The following is an 18746-nucleotide window of genomic DNA, read 5'->3' as shown; positions in this document are numbered from 1 at the left end:
GTGAGAAAATCTATAACAAAGCATTTAGTGCAATGCCTAACATAGAAGTCAACATCAGCTATGATTGTTATTCATCAGATTGGGAGTGGGATCAGCCATCTGCGTGTTTAGAAAGCTCCATAGGTGCTTTCTATAGCATTGAGCCTAACAAAGGAGCTAATGAAGGATTCTTAAGTCAGGAAGTTGTTACTTGACTTGTTAGATCAAATTCTCGTTTTAGAAAAGTTAGTGACAAAGGGGGCGCCTGGATGGCTCATTCCGTTAAGCGTCTGCCCTCAGCTCAGATCATGATCTCAGGGTCCTGGGATGAGCCAGGATTAGGGCTCCCTGCTCAGCAGGGAGGGTGCTTCTTCCTCTCCCTCTGCTGCTCCCCCTACTTGTGCTCTCTCTGTCTCCCTCTCTCTTTGTCAAATAAAGTCTTAAAAAAAAAAAGCTAGTGACAACCTAGACTTAAGTCAGTCATAGCAATGCAACCTAGAAATGATGCAAGCTAGAACTAAGATAGTGGCCATGAGGTAGAGAGAATGGGACAGTTTCAGGAGATACTTGGAGTGCAGAATGGTAAAACTGGTAAGATGGAGACAGAGTGGGTAGGAAAAAGTGCTCGGTTTTCTGTCTTGGGCAACAGGGCGGTGCCATTTGGAGAAGGGAGTGGGGGAACAGGGACTGAGACCACAGGATGAAGCTGGGGAAATAATTAAGGGTAATTTTGAACATGTTGAAATTGAGGTCTCTGTGACATCACAAGAGAGATGACCAACAGTCATTTGGATGTATTAGTATAACGATCTACATAAAAAGCTGGGCAGAGCTACAGATCCAGAATCATCAGCAAGGTGTAATCACGAATGTGAATAATGTTACCAGAGGTTTCAAGTAAAAGGATTAGAAGAAGATGTGATCAGAGATTTGTGACAGGATATTTAGCCACCATTTTGGATCTTGAGGGATTATGGAGCCATGACCCAGGTCCCTGACCTGAGGATTTCATGGAGCAGAGCTGTACACCAGCCTTGAGCTACCTGCCTCTGGATGCTTATAAGAAAGAGAAATAATGTTGTCTTACCAAAGCCACTGTTTGCTTACCAAAACACAGGTGTTTTTCTGTTATTTGAAGCAGAATCTAATGTTAGCGGATGCAAGGACCAAGGCTAAAATAATCAATCTGCTTTTTGTAGTCTTATTTCAGATTCACCCTCAGACACACCCTTAGACCCTGAGTTCAGGTTTCTAAGTCCCCTTAGAAACAAACTTCCCCAGACACAGATTCGCTCCTCCAACACATACTAGCCTTTTCAGACACCCTCTCCTAAAACACTGACCTTCAATATACCTACCCACGCCTTTCTGCAAAACAAGTAGCCCCTTATATACACACATTTACCTCCTATTCTCATATTCTTACTACACCACTCCCTAACACAAAAATCTGGTCTTTTCCTGACTCACTGACACACATAGACACACCTGCCTCATTTCTCACTCTTTGACTCACACCGTATGACCCCTTAAGATACATGCACTGATCCCTCACTCACACTCATGGCTACAAATTTATTCATACCCTCAAATGCACACACACTCACTCTTATAGGTGCAAACCCATTGGCCGGAGACACACCTGGTTACCACACTCAAGCGGACACCCTCATTCCCTTATTCAGACACATTTGTTCTCTTTCATACTTTTATTTTTTTTTTAAGATTTTATTTATTTATTTGAGAGAGAGAGAAGGGGAGAGAGAGAGAGCATGAGAGAGGGGAGGGTCAGAGGGAGAAGAAGACTCCCCGCCGAGCAGGGAGCCCGATGCGGGACCCGATCCCGGGACTCCAGGATCATGACCCGAGCCGAAGGCAGTTGCCCAACCAACTGAGCCACCCAGGCGCCCCTCTCTTTCATAATTTTAGAGAAAGTATGCTGACCAGTAATGAGCTGGTAAATGTTTAACAACCCCCTCTCCAGGCTGGGAAGGAGGAGCTCTGATTTATAGCATTTGTCAATTTCCATGGTGTACTCTGGCCATGGCCAATTTCAAGCTACCAATGATTTTATGACCTTCTCACAAAATTCCTGACAATTTCACAATGGCCCTCAGAAGCGCTCAGCTCCAGGATACCCTGAATGCAGACCATCACACGTGCTGTCACTTGCTTTAAGTGACTCACGGGCCTTAGGCACAGGGTAGCTAAGAGCATGGGACTTTAATTCTCTACCTCATGGAGGCAGTGTAGTGCATGGTTAACAGCTAGTATGTTCAAGTGCTGTGATGAGGCTCTAGATGAGGTTTATAAAGAGCTGAGCACAATGCCTGGCCCATAGTAAGAACATTGTACAAATTTATTCTAAATAACCGTTTCTGATTCGCTCACCCCCAGAGACACCCAAGACTCCAGAAATAGAGAGCCAACTATCCCCAAGACAACCGGTCCCACCATAGAGAATCGCTAAACTATATCTTTTGAGCGAAGGCATGGTCTAAATTGTGTGGTACACACTCTCCAAACACAAGGAGTTTAGAGGAGAGGAAACCTAAAATGTCAGAGCTGGAAGAGATTGTACACAGGCAGCCTTCGGGCAAGTTCAGTTCTCAAAAGTGTTTTGTTTGGCCAGCAGAAAGCGTGTCTCTTCCATTTTCACAGTCCCCATCCTTCCCATTGTCTTACACCCTCCCCACTCTGCTCAGTTATGCCACTGGCCTAGCCCGTCAGCCAATCCAGCTTGCCACTCCCCGATTGAAAACTAATACCCTTGTATTTTTAAATTGAGGTTTAGGTGGGTAAATGATAAACAAAGTTAACTTTTATTGACCATTGACTTTGTGCCAGGCACTATCTTAATTAATACTTCCTTCGACCGTATGAGTCGGGTACTTCCAAATCTTTTCACAGACAGGAAACCCACTCAGAGAGAGGAACTAACTTGCCAAGTCACAGACCTAGCAAGTGATTTGAGTCTTTGAATCGAGGTGTGTTTGACTCGTGTCTACTAAAATATGACCAGATCAAGGGGAGAGAAGACATTCTAGGCAAGATAGCCCACGTGAAGGGGGTAGGAGACTTAGCCTTCTAAGGATACCAGGCACTGGGAGAAGGCAGTGGACTGAGGGGAGAGGGAGAGCTTTGAACACTGGAAGATAAAGGTGTTGACTTTTGGACAAACTGAGTTGGCCCCTTTCCCTTCACTCCCACTCCCACGACCCTAGGGTAAGCCTGGAATCCTGCAAGAGGATTCTCTTAGCTGGTCTTCCTTTTCCATTGTCATCCCTCTTCATCTCGGTATATAACCCTCACTCATGATGGTTTGGGAACGAAATAGCTCTTCAAACCTGCCCCGGTTTAAGGATAAAATCCGAAAAGTTTTAACATGGCCTTTAGACCCTTTCTCTGCCCACCTGTCCAGCCTCTGTTTGTTCTAATCTCCCCATTGCTAGTTTCGCTTTGTAAGAATAACACTGAGGTAATATTCATTAAGGCTCCCTTCATCTTTTGGCCATCTTATCCTCGCCATCTCACTCAGCTTGGATGTCACTTTCTCCAAGAGGCCCTGAGACTCCGCACTCCATCTACATGAGGCTGCTCTGGGGGCGCCTGGGTGGCTCAGTCGTTAAGCGTCTGCCTTCGGCTCGGGTCATGATTCCAGGGTCCTGGGATCGAGCCCCGCGTCGGGCTCCCTGCTCAGCCAGGAGCCTGCTTCTCCCTCTCCCGCCCGCCCTGCTTGTGTTCCCTCTCTCGCTGTGTCTCTCTCTGTCAAATAAATGAATAAAATCTTTAAAAAAAAAAAAAAAAGATGAGGCTGCTCTGTTCTTGTAGCTCTCTAGTCTTTCTTCACATGGCTTAGCATGTGACGTGATTCTTTTTTGGGGGGGGTGGGAGGAGCAGAGGGAGAGGGAGAGGGAGAGAATCTTAAGCAGGCTCCACGCCCAATGCAGAGTCAGAGGCAGGACTCGATCTCATGACCCTGAGATCTTGACCTGAGCCGAAATCAAGATTTGGAGGCTTAACCGACTGAGCCATCCAGGCACCCCAGCATGTTACATGATTATTAATGTGTGTGTGTGTGTGTGTGTGTATAAGTTAAGGTCTCTCTCCATCACAGGACTGTAAATTCCTCAGGGACAGGGACTGTGCCCATTTCCTTGACTGCTGTGTTCCCAGTAGTTAGCACAACCCCTGCTTGTGTAACCTTCCATTAAGTGTTTGTAAATAGGTGAATTACAGATGTAGGTAGGAGATGTATCTCGTTTTCTTTTTTTTTTTTTTAAAGATTTTATTTATTTATTTGACAGAGAGAGACACAGCGAGAGAGGGAACACAAGCAGGGGGAGTGGGAGAGGGAGAAGCAGGCTTCCCTGCGGAGCAGGGAGCCCAATGTGGGACTCGATCCCAGGACCCTGGGATCACGACCTGAGCCGAAGGCAGTCGCTCAACCGACTGAGCCACCCAGGCGCCCTGTATCTCGTTTTCATTGGATGGCATGCACACACAGACACACGTACATTAACAGTGCTCAAGTAGACATTTGAGCAAGTTTTGACAATGGGCACAAAGATTTATTTCAGCTTAAACTTGACTGGTTTGGATTCTCTTGGGTACCCTGGAGTGGAGCTGAGTCCTGAGTGAGCGAAGGGCAGAGTCCAGGCCTGAGCTGGGTTTGGTCTGAGTCACTGAAATCTGGGGAGGGTGGAAAGAGGAGGGGAAGTGGTTGGAGAGTAGGGTCATTATCTACTCGGAGTCAGCAAAGTAAACTCATCCTGGCACCCAGCCATGGTTCAGCTGCTCCTACCTCCCAATTACCTTTTTAATTATAAGTAAGCAAAATAATTCTGAAAAGCACCCACCTCTCTATGGAGAATTTCTCATACTCTCCTCCATGGTTCTGGTCACATTCCTCTTTCCCTTCCTGCCCTCTGCAGGAAGCCATCCCAGATCTGTTCCCTCCATCCCTCCCTAGCTCGCCAGCAGCAAAGTCTGAAAATGTGTTTTGGTTTCCAAGCCTTGGTGTCTGCATCTTGAATGAGTGTTCTGTCTCACCCTTTAGGTAGATGGACCCCTTCGTGGTATTTAGCCATCCCTTGTTTCTGGGACATAATAGATTAAAGGACTTTCTGGCTGGTGAGATGGACCGATGAGACCAACAATGGCTATAGACGGGCAACATACCTCCAACTCCAGGGGCCATGGGACTAGGGTACAGAGGGAGAGCTGAGACCAGGATGGTCAGCTTAGCTCAGGTGGGCAGGGGAGGTGAGCGCAGCCTCTCACCCGGATGAGGAGACCCAAGGGTAAGCAGTAATGACAATGGCCGACATTACTGAACTCTCACTCCTCCCGGTTGCTCTCCGCTCTTTCCTCGGATTATCTTATTTAAACCTGACAACAATCCCACAAAGTGGTCTGAATAAGCCTTGTTTTCATGAGAACACTGAGGTTCAGAGAGGCTTATTAGTTTGCTAGCACGTGCTGGGGTGCCGATCTGAACCCATGTCCAGCCCCAAAGCTCAAGCTTGTAAGCACTACGCAAGACGCCCAAAGCCACCCAACAGCCCCACCTGAGCCTGCAGACTTCCATCTGATCCACCATCCAGGCCAGCAGCTCTCGAATCAGTAAATCCTTGAGCAAATCTTCATCACTGGGCTTCTTGGGTAGGGAGCTGCCAAGGAGAAAGCCTCAGGCAGGCTGTTTGAGCCTGGGCCCCACCCGGAGTGAGTAAATACAGGGCCTGGGACTCCACAGGGCAGCTGGGTTGGGGGGAGCGAGTCAACACAGCTGCCTCTCCTTATCTCAGCTTTCAGAGCTCCACCCTGATCTGTGGGCCGCAACGCCGAACAGAATTCAGGTGGGAGACACCCCACCCGTCCACCTCTGTGAGCATCCCCGAATGCATTCCCCAAACCCAGGAGATGACTTTGGGGACATTCACTCTTTAGAATGGTCCACAGATTCCTCAGCTTCCTCAGATAGGGGGTAACTGATGTCAAGGGACTGGCCTTCAAAGGGTCCCTGTTCCTCAAACAGCCTTCCAGAGGTCTGTCGGGGAGAAGTGGGGAAGCCAGTTCCTGAGGTCTCCCTGACGTCTCTTTCGCTGCCCCTCTCCTTGACTCTGATTCTGCACACTAAAGTCATCAGTCTTAGGGAGTCTGGTCCCAAACCCCTCCTAGGACCCCAGCCCCTATTCCTCCTCCTCGGCTTCTCCCTTCAGCCTGGGCTGGCCTCCAGGAGTTTCTTGAAGACCCCTCTCTGAACTGGGAGTGGAGGGGGATGCTTATCTGGGGCCTTGCTCTGCTCTGGGGTCTGGGAGAGGGAACAATGAGGCCCTGCCCCCACCCCTTCCCTTGTGGGCTGACTCACCCCTGCTGCTCCCTCGCCTCCTCCTTCCTGTGAGATTGATGGGCCAGCTCCAGGGCCCCGGCGGCCTCCCTCTGGGTGATGTTGTGTTTCCAGCTGGTGAGGTAAAGACGCAGGAGTGGGTGGGGCTGGGGAGGCTCCAGATGTTCTCCAGTCCAAAGGCTCCGATCTTTCGGGACCTTAACCCAAGTCGCAGAGCAAACCTCTTTCTCCATTCAAACGTCCCACTGCTTGTCCTCGGCGGCCACTGTCCGGCTTTTCATCATCTCCCACCACGCCGACCGAGCAGCCAGCACGAGGTAAGAGACTTGGCCGAGAGAAGGAAGGAGGACCAAGTCCGCAGTGGCCACCACTGCCAGGAGCATCTCAGCTCCCTCTGCCTTCGCCCCCAGCCCTGTGGGGCTCCTCTGGGAGCCCCGACCTCTTCCCTGATCCCTCTCCTTAGAAGAAAAGGAGTGGAGGGCGCCTGGGTGGCTCAGTTGGTTAAGCGACTGCCTTCGGCTCAGGTCATGATCCTGGAGTCCCGGGATCGAGTCCCGCATCGGGCTCCCTGCTCGGCGGGGAGCCTGCTTCTCCCTCTGACCCTCCCCCCTCTCATGTGCTCTCTCTCTCTCTCTCATTCTCTCTGTCCCAAATAAATAAATAAAATCTTAAAAAAAAAAAAAAAAGAAAAGGAGTGGAAAATTGCCTTGCCCCCCCCCTCCCCCCCCACTGAGCAGTTGCCTCAGCCCTGGTCAGGGCCACCGTGTCGCCCAGCTCACCATCGGTGCCTCAGTGAAAGGCACCATGTGGGGCTGGGAGGCGCCGGCCCGCGTGGCCCGCGTGGCATCCAGTGTGCCCGGAGGTACAGCCAGCCCCGGGCTCCGGAGGGAGTGTGTGCTTCGACTCACTCGTTCTTCTTCCCCTTCTGCGCCAGCAGCCAGTTCACAAAGTCTTGTTGGCGGATCTTGTCCATGGCAATGCTGTAGTCACTGATGAAGGTCCCCTCAGCATACCTGGGGCCTCGAGGTCGGGAGCCACTGACCTTAGAGTGGCCTCTGAGGGGCAGGGAGAGGGAGAGAGAAGCCAGGACAAGGCAGGAGGGGCAGGGGGTGAGGGGAAGCACAATACAGGGGCAAGTGGTTGTCACCGACAGGAGGCCAGTGTCTGAGAAAAATGCCCTGGTTTCCTGGGAGTCCGTTTTTATGCAAACCCTCTCTTGTCTCTGCATCAAGCCCCTGGGACTTTATCCTCAGCTTTAGAACCCACTTCCTGCATTCCTCGGTGTGTGTGACTCCGGCTTCGGGGCAAAGAGGGATCAGGGGTCCCCCTCATCCCAAAGGACTGATCTCAGTTCCCTCCTTTGCTCCTCTTGCCTGGCCCACCCCGATTCGAGGCTTTGTTCCCAGTCGATAGGAACAAGAGTGAGCTCCTCCATAACGGCCCTCACTGTGTGGCAGGTCCTCTGTAAGCCCTTTACTACACAGACTCATTTGGCCCTCATCACCCCTAGGAAATAGACACTGTTTCTACGCCCTTTTTGTGATTGAGGAAACCAAGGGGCAGAGAGATTCATCTAGCACATCTCTTAGGTGGCAGATCCAGGAGTTAGCCTCAGGCGGTCCGGGCCCAGGTCTAAGTGCGCAACCTCTGATGTTGCCCCAACTTGCAACGGTCTCACGGCCATGCCTCCCATCTAACAGGATGCAACGGATGGACCACATGGCTAGTTCCTGCATCCGACAGGGCGCAGCTCTTTACTCAGACAAGTCTCTCGGTCCTCCAGAGCACAGAGCCCCCTGCTCCATGCGTTCATGACACTCTGCTCCCCCACCCCACCCCCGAAGCGCTCAGGACAGTTTGCAACTCGCCTAGGTGGTTCTTTGTTTCCCCCTGGGGCCCGTGTGTTCCACGAGGCATTTGTGGACCACTCAGCACTAATATATCTCCTGTGGCTGGCGCGCAGGGGGCCCTCTCCACAATTTGATCAAATGCACACATAAATGAACGGTTAAGGCTTTCCTTAGGAAGGGAGATCCTGTCATCTACTTCAGACACTTAACCACTGAGAAGTCCTTCCAGAGATCTAACCACAGTCTCTCCTGTGGCAACAATAGCTCGTAATAAATACTCTCGGGTTCTGTCCTCACTCTGCACACAGACGCTGGCTGGTTTTCCCCTCCGGCTTCTTTCCTCTTGGCCTGGGATTCCTCCCTTTCCCACCTCTCCCCCGGAGAACCAGAACCCGGTCATCCTCCCTTGTGCCCAACCCCTCCCCTGCAGCCCTACCTGGAGTGACCCTCCGCCTTCTCTCCCAGCACCACTGCCAGGAGCAGGGACCCCAGCAGGAGACCGAAGATCTTCACGGCCACCATCTTCCAAAGGTGATTTCCTGAGCAAAAAGAGAAAAGGGACCGGGCTGAGGGAAGCACCGTGCTCAGGGATAGTCAGCATGGCCAGCCACGTCCCGCTGACGCCTCAGAGCATGTGTGGGTTCTGGAAGCTGGGGGCACTGAGCTCTGGACGAGGGCAGCGGGGGCAAGGTCCAGGCGGAAGAAAGCAGCCAAGACCCGTGGGCCTGACAGCCCCCTTCCCGGCTCCGGTGGCTGGACCTCACTGGCATGTGGTTTGGCGAGTCTCCCCTTAGAGCCTCCAGAATCCATAGCAGCCTGCCTTCCAGCTGTCGGATTGGAGGTCACCTAAACCATCACAGCCCTCTTGCCCCAAGTGAAAGCCACAAGTAGGACCATTCCATCCTCTCCTTCTCGGGCTTCACGCTCTCTGCTCAGGGAAGCTCTTTCCAGGGTGCCCCTGCAGGAAGACGGGGTCCGGCAGCCCAAACATGGCTAGGTCTAGCTTTGGTTTTCAGGGCTTGGGAGGAAGGTTCCTTACTGCTCTTCACCCTACTGAAGACCCCCTGGATGAAATGGGCTCAGACCTCGTTTGTCCTCCTGCCTTTGTCACCTGGGTGTTACAGGAATGCTGAGAGCTGCTTTCTTATCTCTCACGTAGATTGCCTCTCCGGTACCCCCTCCATCCATCCTCTGTCCAGGCCGCTCTCTTACCTGGCTTCCTTCCTGGCTCTTCCAGAAGGACAGGGCAGGGGTTTCTTCCTCCTACCTTCTGGTCCTTTGGAGCCTGTCCCAAGAAAGTCGGCTGTAGCTCCTTTATACCCAGGCATCACAGACCTGCTGATTAGCCTAAAAGCGCCTTATCTCAAGAAATTAGGTCCACAGCTCCCGCCACATTAAGTCCATTTTACGCGTAATAAAGTTGCCCTTTCCACCTGAACTGTGCTAATTGATGATTAACATTTGGGTATCTCCAGTTGCCCGGGGGGTAGGCCACTTTAAGTGTCCCCTTTCTTCTCCCCCCCTCCTCCCACCTGAGCATGGGGCCCCGTATTCTTCTAGCCCTACTTCCTTTACAGGTGTCCTCGGTTAGAAAGGGTGCCTTAGGTCCGGTGGCACTCGCTGGGGTAGGACTGCTCCCACAGGCAAGAGGCTGCCCCTGGGTCCGAGAGAGTGGGGCACAGTCGTTGGAAACCCAGCTCTGGATAGTGGCCCCCAGCTTTGGCAGTGTGGCAATGTCCCCATTGCAAAATCTAGGAGGGTATCCCAGCCGGCTGGGGAAAGGGCTGGAGAGTGAGAGGGTTGAGGGACCATGAAGGATGGGGGTTTCCTGGGGTAGCTGGGAACTGCGAACTTGCAGTCAAGCTGCCTTTCTGCATAGGGGCAGGATAGAGTGGGGGAAAGAAGTACTTACCCCTTGGGAACTTGAAGGAAGATGGGCAGCTACAATTCTATCTGTAAAGGTTTATGACACCCAATGTGGACTTGTCTGTGCCAACAGACTGGGGGACCCTGAGGTCATGCTGTGCCTGTCAGACTGGGGGCTCTCCAGCGTGGGGGCTTTGTCTCCCGGATCAGACTGGGGGCTCTCTGAGATCAGGAGTGTGAACCGGGGGGGCTATCATTCCCCATCCTACGGAAGCTTCTGGAGGCTAAGGGCCATGTCTGCCCCTTAGACTGGAGACTCCTCAAAGTACTGCGTCTGCCTTTCTCCAAGCGCTTAGTACACATGTCTGTCCTCAGGGCTCAGTCTAGAAGGGACAGGGTGGAAGCTGCATTTGGGGCTGATCCCCAAGGCCGCCTTCCCAGGCTCTTCCTTCTCCACTCACCAGAGTGCTCTGAACCAGCAACAACCAAGCTCATGCTCCGCTTATTAGCTCCAGGGTCTAATAAAGGCCACTTTCCAGGTAAACTCTGGGGCCAGGAAGCAGCTCCAGCATGAAATTAAGTGCTTGTGTGGGATGAGAGGTCGCTGGACCAGGGGGGGCAATTCACCTCTGCTTCCTAGAAACCTCGCTCACCTACCACCCATTTTTTACCGTCTAGAAAAACTTCTCTCCGGGCAAGCTCTCCAAATTCCATCTCCTGGCTATCCATGGCAGTGATTAGACGTCATTTCAGATTTGGCCTCCAAACGGGATGTGGGGGTGTTTGTGATCCTGCTTCCTGTTGAGCGACAGTTAATGGGCTCAGAAGTGTTTGTGTCAAGACCTGGGCACCCCTGCCTGGAGGCACAAGGTTATCCAAGAAGGGTGTACATCATTCCCTGGAAACCCTAGGTCTGATGCCAAACCAGAGTCAAGAAGGTTCTGGAATGGGTCCCTGCAGCTCTGAGTGCCTGCCTGGTGCTCTGGGGATTTGTTTTGGGGGCAGGCTGCTCCGAAGGCCAGTTTTATTGCTTCAAATTCTCAGCCCACCCCCTCTCAGCAGCCCCCCAACCTGTTTCCCTTTGATCTTTGGCTCTCAGGCCCTGCGGTGGACACACCAAGGAGAATGTAGCCTGGGCCCTGGGAGAGGAAGGAATGTGGGGAGGGTCAGGGGAGGAGATCAGAGAAGATGCCAGATGCTCAGGGGAGCCCACAGCCCCCACCCCCAGAGCATCTCAGGAGCTGGGGAATGGAAAAGACGGCCTTCTGAAGTTTCTAGGGATCGGAAGGGCCTGCTGGACTTGATAAAAATAGTTCAGTAAATCTACTGGCAACTCCACCAACCTGTCTGCACCATGAGAAGTGCCCTAGTGTGCAGGGCTGGGGACAGGGAGGGGGCTCTGGCAGACCCTTAGTCCATTGGGGCGAATTTCCAGGATGTGAGGGGTCAGAGAGGTCACAGGGGATGGGAAAGCAAGAGGAAGCCCGGATACAAAGGCCAGTGGCCCAGACAGGTGGAGAGAGTGGGGGTGCATGAGGGGCGTCTGGGACACATGGAAGCCAGGCAATCAGCCCAAGAAGGGACCATGGCAGTATTGTTGCCAGAGAACCCCGGGGTCCTGCTTCCCAGACCCTCCCGACTTCTGACCGGGGCTCCAGGATGAGAACTGGCACAGCAGAAGAGCCTGTGGGGCTTGCTGCCTCTGCCAGCTCCCGGCGGTGACTCACCACCCTTGCCACAGCCCGAGGGCCACAGCAGACATTCTAGGCCAGGGTGACTCAGAGGGCCGGCTGCAGCCGGGGGGACTCTGCTTCGGAGGTTCACTTGGTCTTCAAGCTCCCCGGCTGACTCAGAAGGCGGACATCCCTCTCTGAGCTCTCCTACACCAGGTGGCAGATTTATACTCTTCTCCTGCAGAGGAGACCGAGGGACAAACTTTGCTGAGTCATCGGGTCTATCCTGGATTCCTAGAAGGGTCACCTCCAGCTTTCCTCCCCAGTCATGTCGCAAACCCAGTCGTGGTCCCAAACATTTTTGCCCACATCAGCCCCAAGACCCCTCAGACCAAGATACTGTTCAGAGAGATCTTTAAGAAAGAATATGCTTAGTAAGATTATACTAACTTTGTATGGTGACAGATGGTAACTACATTTATGGTGGTGAGCATTTTGCAACGTATAGAATTGTTGACTCACTATGCGACTTACCCCCAACAAATATAATATGTCAACTACACTTCAATTAAAATAAAGAAATAAAACTCTCCACTAAAAACAGGGAAGAGCGGCGCCTGGGTGGCTCAGCCGTTGGGCGTCTGCCTTTGGCTCAGGTCATGATCCCAGGGTCCTGGGATCGAGCCCCACATCGGGCTCCTTGCTCCACGGGGAAGCCTGCTTCTGCATCTCCCACTCCCCCTGCTTGTGTTCCCTCTCTCGCTATGTCTCTCTCTGTCAAATAAATAAATAAAATCTTTAAAAAATAATAAAAAATAAAAAAAATAAAAATAAAAACAGGGAAGATACTACCTACAACCTCTCTTGGCCATCTGCTATAAGGAATCAGTTTGGAAGTCCCCTCTCAGTTCTAACCCCAATCCCTCTTGCTGTTTTCAAAGTCCATATTTTGTCTGCTTTTGTTCATCAAGAAAAGAGCTCAGCCCTTAGTAGCTGCGACCTAATCCATGGGAAGAGAACTGTGGGCAGTGTTAGAACTGGGAGGGGTGGCCACACGGCTCTCACTTCCAGAGAGGGCAAGAGCTAGTGGTGCATTTAGGGTGAAGGCCAAAGGGCCGGGAGTCCCAGAGAAAGTAGCGTTCCTGACCCCTTATCTGTCCTGTGGGAGAACCTCCTAGGGGAGGGCGGGGTGGGATGAGAAGAGAGGGTTTCCCCTTCCTTTTCCCTGAATGGGGACAGCTTCCAGTGTCCCCAGTGAGGCCCCCCACCACACACCCATTCCTGTGATGGGTATGGGGACGACCTTCTGCAACCTCAGCAACCACACCCTTCTTTAAGGAGACTAGGCAGTAGCCCGTGGGGTGGAGGAGCAGGTGTTCAAGCCCCAGCTCCGCCCGCCAGCCACTGCCAGGTGAGGTTTGGATTGGGGCAAAGCCCTTATCCAATCTGAGCTTTGAGTTTGCCCATCTCTGAATTGGAGATAAGAAAACAGAATCTGGGGGCATCTGGCTGGCTCATGCGATGCTTGATCTCAGGGTGGTGAGTTCAAGCCCCACGTTGGGTATGGAGCCTACTTAAAAAACAAACAACCAACCAACCTCCCCTCCCCCCCAAAAAAGAAAACCAGAATCAGTCCTCCCTACCTCATAGGTAAGTGTGACATTAATGTCTTGTTAACCTGAAGGCATCCTACCAGTGTTGGTGGGTGGTATTCTCTACAATGATCTCCACCTCACTCTATGGTGAGCATTTGGTAAGATGAAAAAACAAAGCCAGGCTAGGACGCCTGGGTGGCTCAGTCGGTTAAGCGTCTGCCTTAGGCTCAGGTCATGATCTCAGGGTCCGGTTAAGCGTCTGCCTTAGGCTCAGGTCATGATCTCAGGGTCCTGGGGCCGAGCCCCGCAGGCCAGCTACCTGCTCAGCGGGGAGTCTGCTTCTCCCTTGCCCTTCCCTCTCCCCCTACTCATGCTCACGCGCGCTCTCTCTCTCTTTAAAACAAAACAAAACAAAACAAAACAAAACAAAACAAAACAAAACAAAACCCAGGCTGACTCTGCCCCTCACCTGGTACAGGGAAGGCTTGTGAAATTCCCTGTTAGGGGTGAGGGCTGTGCAGACAGACCCGCTGATGTTACTAGCGGGGTGGGTGATTTAGAGTAACCTGCTCTTTCTGTGCTGTGGTTCCCATTTCTGTAAAATGGGAGTGTAAAGTTCCTACATCAAAGAATTGATTTGGGGGAGCACCTGGGTGGCTCAGGCAGTTAATCAGCTGCCTTTGGCTCAGGTCATGATCTCAGGGTCCTGGGACTGAGCCCTGAGTCAGGTTCCCTGCTCAGCGGGGACTCTGCTTCTCCCTCTCCCTCTTACCCTCCCCCTATTCATGCTCATGACCTCCCTCTCTCTCTCTCTCTCTCTCTCTCTGTCTCAGATAATGAGAGACAGAATTGGTTTGGGAAACAAGTATACTGAGCAGATACATTGTGTTACACTGTATCTTGATACATTAGTGATCTTTCGCTGGGTAACAAATCACTCCAAACTTTAGCAGTGTAAAGCAACAGAGCATTCACTCTCTCACACAGTTTCTGAGGACTGGGAATCTGGCAGTGGCTTAGCTGGATGCTTCTAACTCAGAGTCTTCATGAAGCTGAAGTCAGCTGTTGGCCGAGTTGCAATCTCAGAAGCCTGGGGCTGTAGATCACCTTCCAACCTTGTTCCCACGACTGTAGGCTGAAGGCTTCAGTTCCTCACCATGTGGACCTCTCCACGCTTCTTCCCTCGGAGCAAAGTCATGCACATAAGATGAAAGTCTAAGTGAAATTCAGAAATGACATACCATCCCTTCAGCTTTATGCTATTGGTCACATAGACCAACCCTGGTATGATGTGGGAGGGACCGCACAAGGCTGTGAATACCAGGAGGTAGGGATCATTGGGGGCCACCTTAGAGGTTGGCTACCATATACATAATCTGCCCTAAAAAATATGGACCATTATTGTTATTATTACAGAAGGTGCTAGATTCATGAGACATTTCTGTTCATCGCCATGAACTCTGGTCATTTAATATCTACTTATATTTATCTCAGTCCCCTTCTCTCTGCAAGAGTGAGAATTGAGATGATTTTATATACAGAAGACAGATAAAGCAAGAAATTTCTCTAATATTCCACAAAGACCAGCAGAGTACAGATATCAAAATGAGTGTATTCTAAGACAGTCCTTGCTAGTTAGGCAGAAAATACTGCATGGGACATACTTACACTAAAAAAATGTTTTTAGGGGCACCTGGGTGGCTCAATCAGTTAAGCATCTGACTCAAGTCATGGTCTGGAGGTACTGGGACTCAGCCCCCCGACTCCTGTTGTCAGACTCTGCACTCAGTGGAGTCTGCTTTCCCCCCTCCCTTGCCCCTCCTCTGATCATTCTCTCTCTCTCTCATAAATAAAATCTTTTTTTTAAAAAAATGTTTTTAACTTGTTGTTTATCTGAAATTCAAATTTAACTGCACATCTTGTACTGTTATTTGCCATCTCTGGCATCCTGGCCTGGAAAGCTTTTTAAAATCCCCATGGCTTGGGGCGCCTGGCTGCCTCAGTCAGTAGAGCATGCGACTCTTGATCTCAGGGTTGTGAGTTTGAGCCCCACACTGGGTGTGGTGCCTACTTAAAAATAAAATAAAATAAAATCCCAGTGCCTCAGCGCCATCCCCAGAGATTCTGATGTCATTAGCCTGGAGATTTTTTAAAGCTTTCATTTTATTTTTTTATTTTTTTAAATTATTTATTTATTTATTTATTTGTCAGAGAGAGAGCACAAGCAGAGAGAGCTGCAGGCAGAGGCAGAGGGAGAAGCAGGCTCCCCGCTGAGCAGGGAGCCCGAAGCGGGGCTCAATCCCAGGACCCTGGGATCATGACCTGAGCCGAAGGCAGACGTAAAGCTTTCATTTTAAAATAATTTAAAACTTACGGGGAACTTGCAAAAGTAATACAGATACACCAACTACCCACAGATACACCGATTTTTAGCATTTTGCCACTTTGTTCTATCATTCCATTATCTTATAAACATATGAAAGTCAATTATATACATTATGTTCCTTTACCACTTCATATTTTCATGTATATTTCCTTTTGTCTATGTGTGTGTGTGTGCATGTGTGCGTGTGTGCAGAAAGGTGATTTTATTAAAGCACGGGGACAGGACCAATGGGCAGAAAGAGCTGCTGCCCCATGTGTATTTCCTAAGAACAGGGAGATTCACACACATAACCACAATAAGTACAATGATGAAATTCAAGAAGTTTAACATTGATATAAAGCATATAGTCCATATTACAAGTTTTTCAATTGTCCCAATAATGTCTTTTGGGGTATTTCCCCTTCTTTATCAGATTCAGTCCAGGATCACATATTGCATTTGTCATGTCTCTTATTTTCCTTTAACGGTTTCTCTCTCAGCCTTTGTCTTTCATGATACTGACTTAAAAGAATAAAAGACTTTGTTTATTTATTTGAGAGAGAGAGAGCATGAGCAGAGGGGCAGGGAGAGGCAGAGGGAGAAGGAGAAGCAGACTTCCCACTGAGTAGGGAGCCCAATGCAGGGCTCCATCCCAAGACCCTGAGATCATGACCTGAGTCGAAGACAGATGCTTAGCTGACTGAGCCACCCAGGGGCCCCTACATTGACATTTTTGAGGGTACAGGCCAGTTATGTTATCGAATGTTTCTTAATTTGGCTTTGTCTGTTCTTTCTTCCCTATTAAATTCAGGTTATGCCTGGTGGCCAGAATACCATATAAAAATTAGTGTGTCCTTTTCAAGATATTGCACATGGAGGCACAAGATGTCTACCTGCCCATGATTGATGATAATTTTGACCACCCAAAGTTTTGTTGGATTTTTCCACTGTATAGTTACTATTTTCCTCCTTATAATTAATAAGCAATTGACAGGGAGACACTTTAAGACAATCTAAATACCCCTTTCCTCATCAGACTTCCCCATCCTCAGATTTATTTAATAACTATTGATCCTTTTTTTTTTTTTTTAAGATTTTGTTTATTTATTTGAGAGACAGAGACACAGAGAGAGAGAGCATGCGCAGGAGATTAGGGAGAGAGGCAGAGGGAGAGGGAGAAGCAGACTCCCGGCAGAGCAGGGAGGCCGACGCGGGGCTGAATCCCAGGACCCCGATATCACGACCTGAGCCGAAGTCAGACACTTAACTGACTGAGCCACCCAGGCTCCTCACGACCACTGATTCTTGCTTGAAGAAATGAACCGATCTTCACTACGATGATGGAAAATGGTTATTTTCCAATTCACCACTCCCTCCACAGTATAGAGGTTTTTAAAAACAGCATTATCAAGGTATAACGGACACATCATTAACTGCACATATTTAATGTAAAGTGTATAATTGATGTTTTAACATATGTCTTCTCCCATGAAACCATCATTACAATCAAAGTAGTGAATATTGGGACACCTGACTAGCTCAGCAGGTAGAGCAGGCAACTCTTGATCGTGGGGTAGTGAGTTCGAGCCCCATGTTGGGCACAGAGCTTACTTAAAAAAAAATTGGGGCACATGGGTTATGCAGTCATTGAGCGACCGAGTCTTGATCTCTGCTCAGGTCTTGATCTTAGGGTCGTGATTTCAAGCTCTGTGCCTACTTAAAAAAAAAAAAATTAAAAAATAAAGTAGTGAACATATCTACCATCCCCCAAAATTTCCTTGAGCCCTTTCTCTCCTGCTCACGTCTTCCAACCGCTGACCTGCTTTCTGTTACTATAGATTAGTTTGTATTTTCTAAACTTTTATACAAATGGAATCATACAGTATGTATTCTTTTTTGTCTGGTTTCTTTCATTCAGTATACTGATTTTGAGATTCAGTTGTAGCATGAGCAACAGTCTTTTTTTATTGCTGAGAAAGATTCTTCTATCATATGAATATATTACAGTTTGCTTATCAATTTACCTGTTGATGGGACATTTAGGTTGTTTCAAGTTTTTGCTATTACAAATAAAGCTGCTGTGAACATTTGTGGACAAGTTGTTTTATGGACATATGCTTTCCTTTTTCTTGAGTAAATACTGAGGATTGGGATATGTTTAACTTCTTAAGAAACTGCCAAACTGTTTTCCTTTCTTTTTTTTCCCAGGGGCTCAATAAAAACTTTTAATTATACTTCAGAGATTTTGTACAATGCGACAGTGGATGCCCACTGTTAATGTTCACAAGTCCACATTATCAAACATCAACTGCAACAAAAATATGGATTGCTTCACAAATTTGTGTGTCACCCTCATGCAGGAGCCATGCTAATCTCTTCTATATCATTCCAATTTTGTTTTGTTTTGTTTTTATTATTTTTTATTCTTATGTTAATCCCCATACATTACATCATTAGTTTTAGATGTAGTGTTCCATGATTCATTGTTTGTGCATAACACCCAGTGCTCCATGCAGAATTATCATTCCAATTTTTTAAAAAGATTTTATTTATTTATTTATTTGACAGAGAGAGACACAGCGAGAGAGGGAACACAAGCAGGGGGAATGGGAGAGGGAGAAGCAGGCTCCTGGCTGAGCAGGGAGCCCGATGCGGGGCTGGATCCCAGGACCCTGGGACCATGACCTGAGCCGAAGGCAGATGTTTAACGACTGAGCCACCCAGGTGCCCCTATATCATTCCAATTTTAATATACGCACAGCTGCAGTGAGCACTGCAAACCGTTTTCTGAAGTGGTTGTAACATTTGATGTGTGGAATGTTTGTTCACATATTTCACCCATTTTGGGGGTAGAGGGTTGTTTGTGTTCTTGATACTGAATTTTGAGAGTTCTTTACATATTTTGGATACAAGTCCTTTATGAGATGCCTGATTTACAAAATATTTTTCTCCCAGTCTGTGGCTCGTCTTTTCATTCTCTTAATGGTTACCTTCTAGAGGCAAGAGGGTTTTGTTTTTTTTTTTTCCTTTTTGAAATTTTGATAAAGTCCTATTAATCAATTTGGCTTT

At 49.3% G+C, this 18746-nt stretch overlaps 1 protein-coding gene and 1 non-coding gene across 2 annotated transcripts; both read right to left on the bottom strand.

Moving 5' to 3' along the window:
• Positions 1-4661: 4661 nt before the first annotated feature.
• Positions 4662-8700, bottom strand: GIP (gastric inhibitory polypeptide). Its single transcript, XM_035027465.1, has 5 exons — positions 8615-8700; positions 7237-7383; positions 6350-6442; positions 5550-5651; positions 4662-4671 (listed from the first exon to the last, which is right to left on the bottom strand). The coding sequence occupies exons 1-5, from the start codon at positions 8698-8700 to the stop codon at positions 4662-4664; spliced, it is 438 nt and encodes a 145-aa protein (XP_034883356.1).
• A 9292-nt stretch (positions 8701-17992) lies between these two features.
• LOC118025371 lies at positions 17993-18094 on the bottom strand. The gene has a single exon (XR_004683306.1). It is a non-coding gene; the product is annotated as a U6 spliceosomal RNA (small nuclear RNA).
• Positions 18095-18746: the final 652 nt, after the last annotated feature.

Source organism: Mirounga leonina, unplaced genomic scaffold, assembly GCF_011800145.1.
Source record: "Mirounga leonina isolate KUSES-001 unplaced genomic scaffold, KU_Mleo_1.0 Mir_200, whole genome shotgun sequence".
In the NCBI taxonomy this organism is placed as follows: Eukaryota; Metazoa; Chordata; class Mammalia; order Carnivora; family Phocidae; genus Mirounga; species Mirounga leonina.
This window is presented reverse-complemented; position numbering and strand designations above follow the sequence as displayed.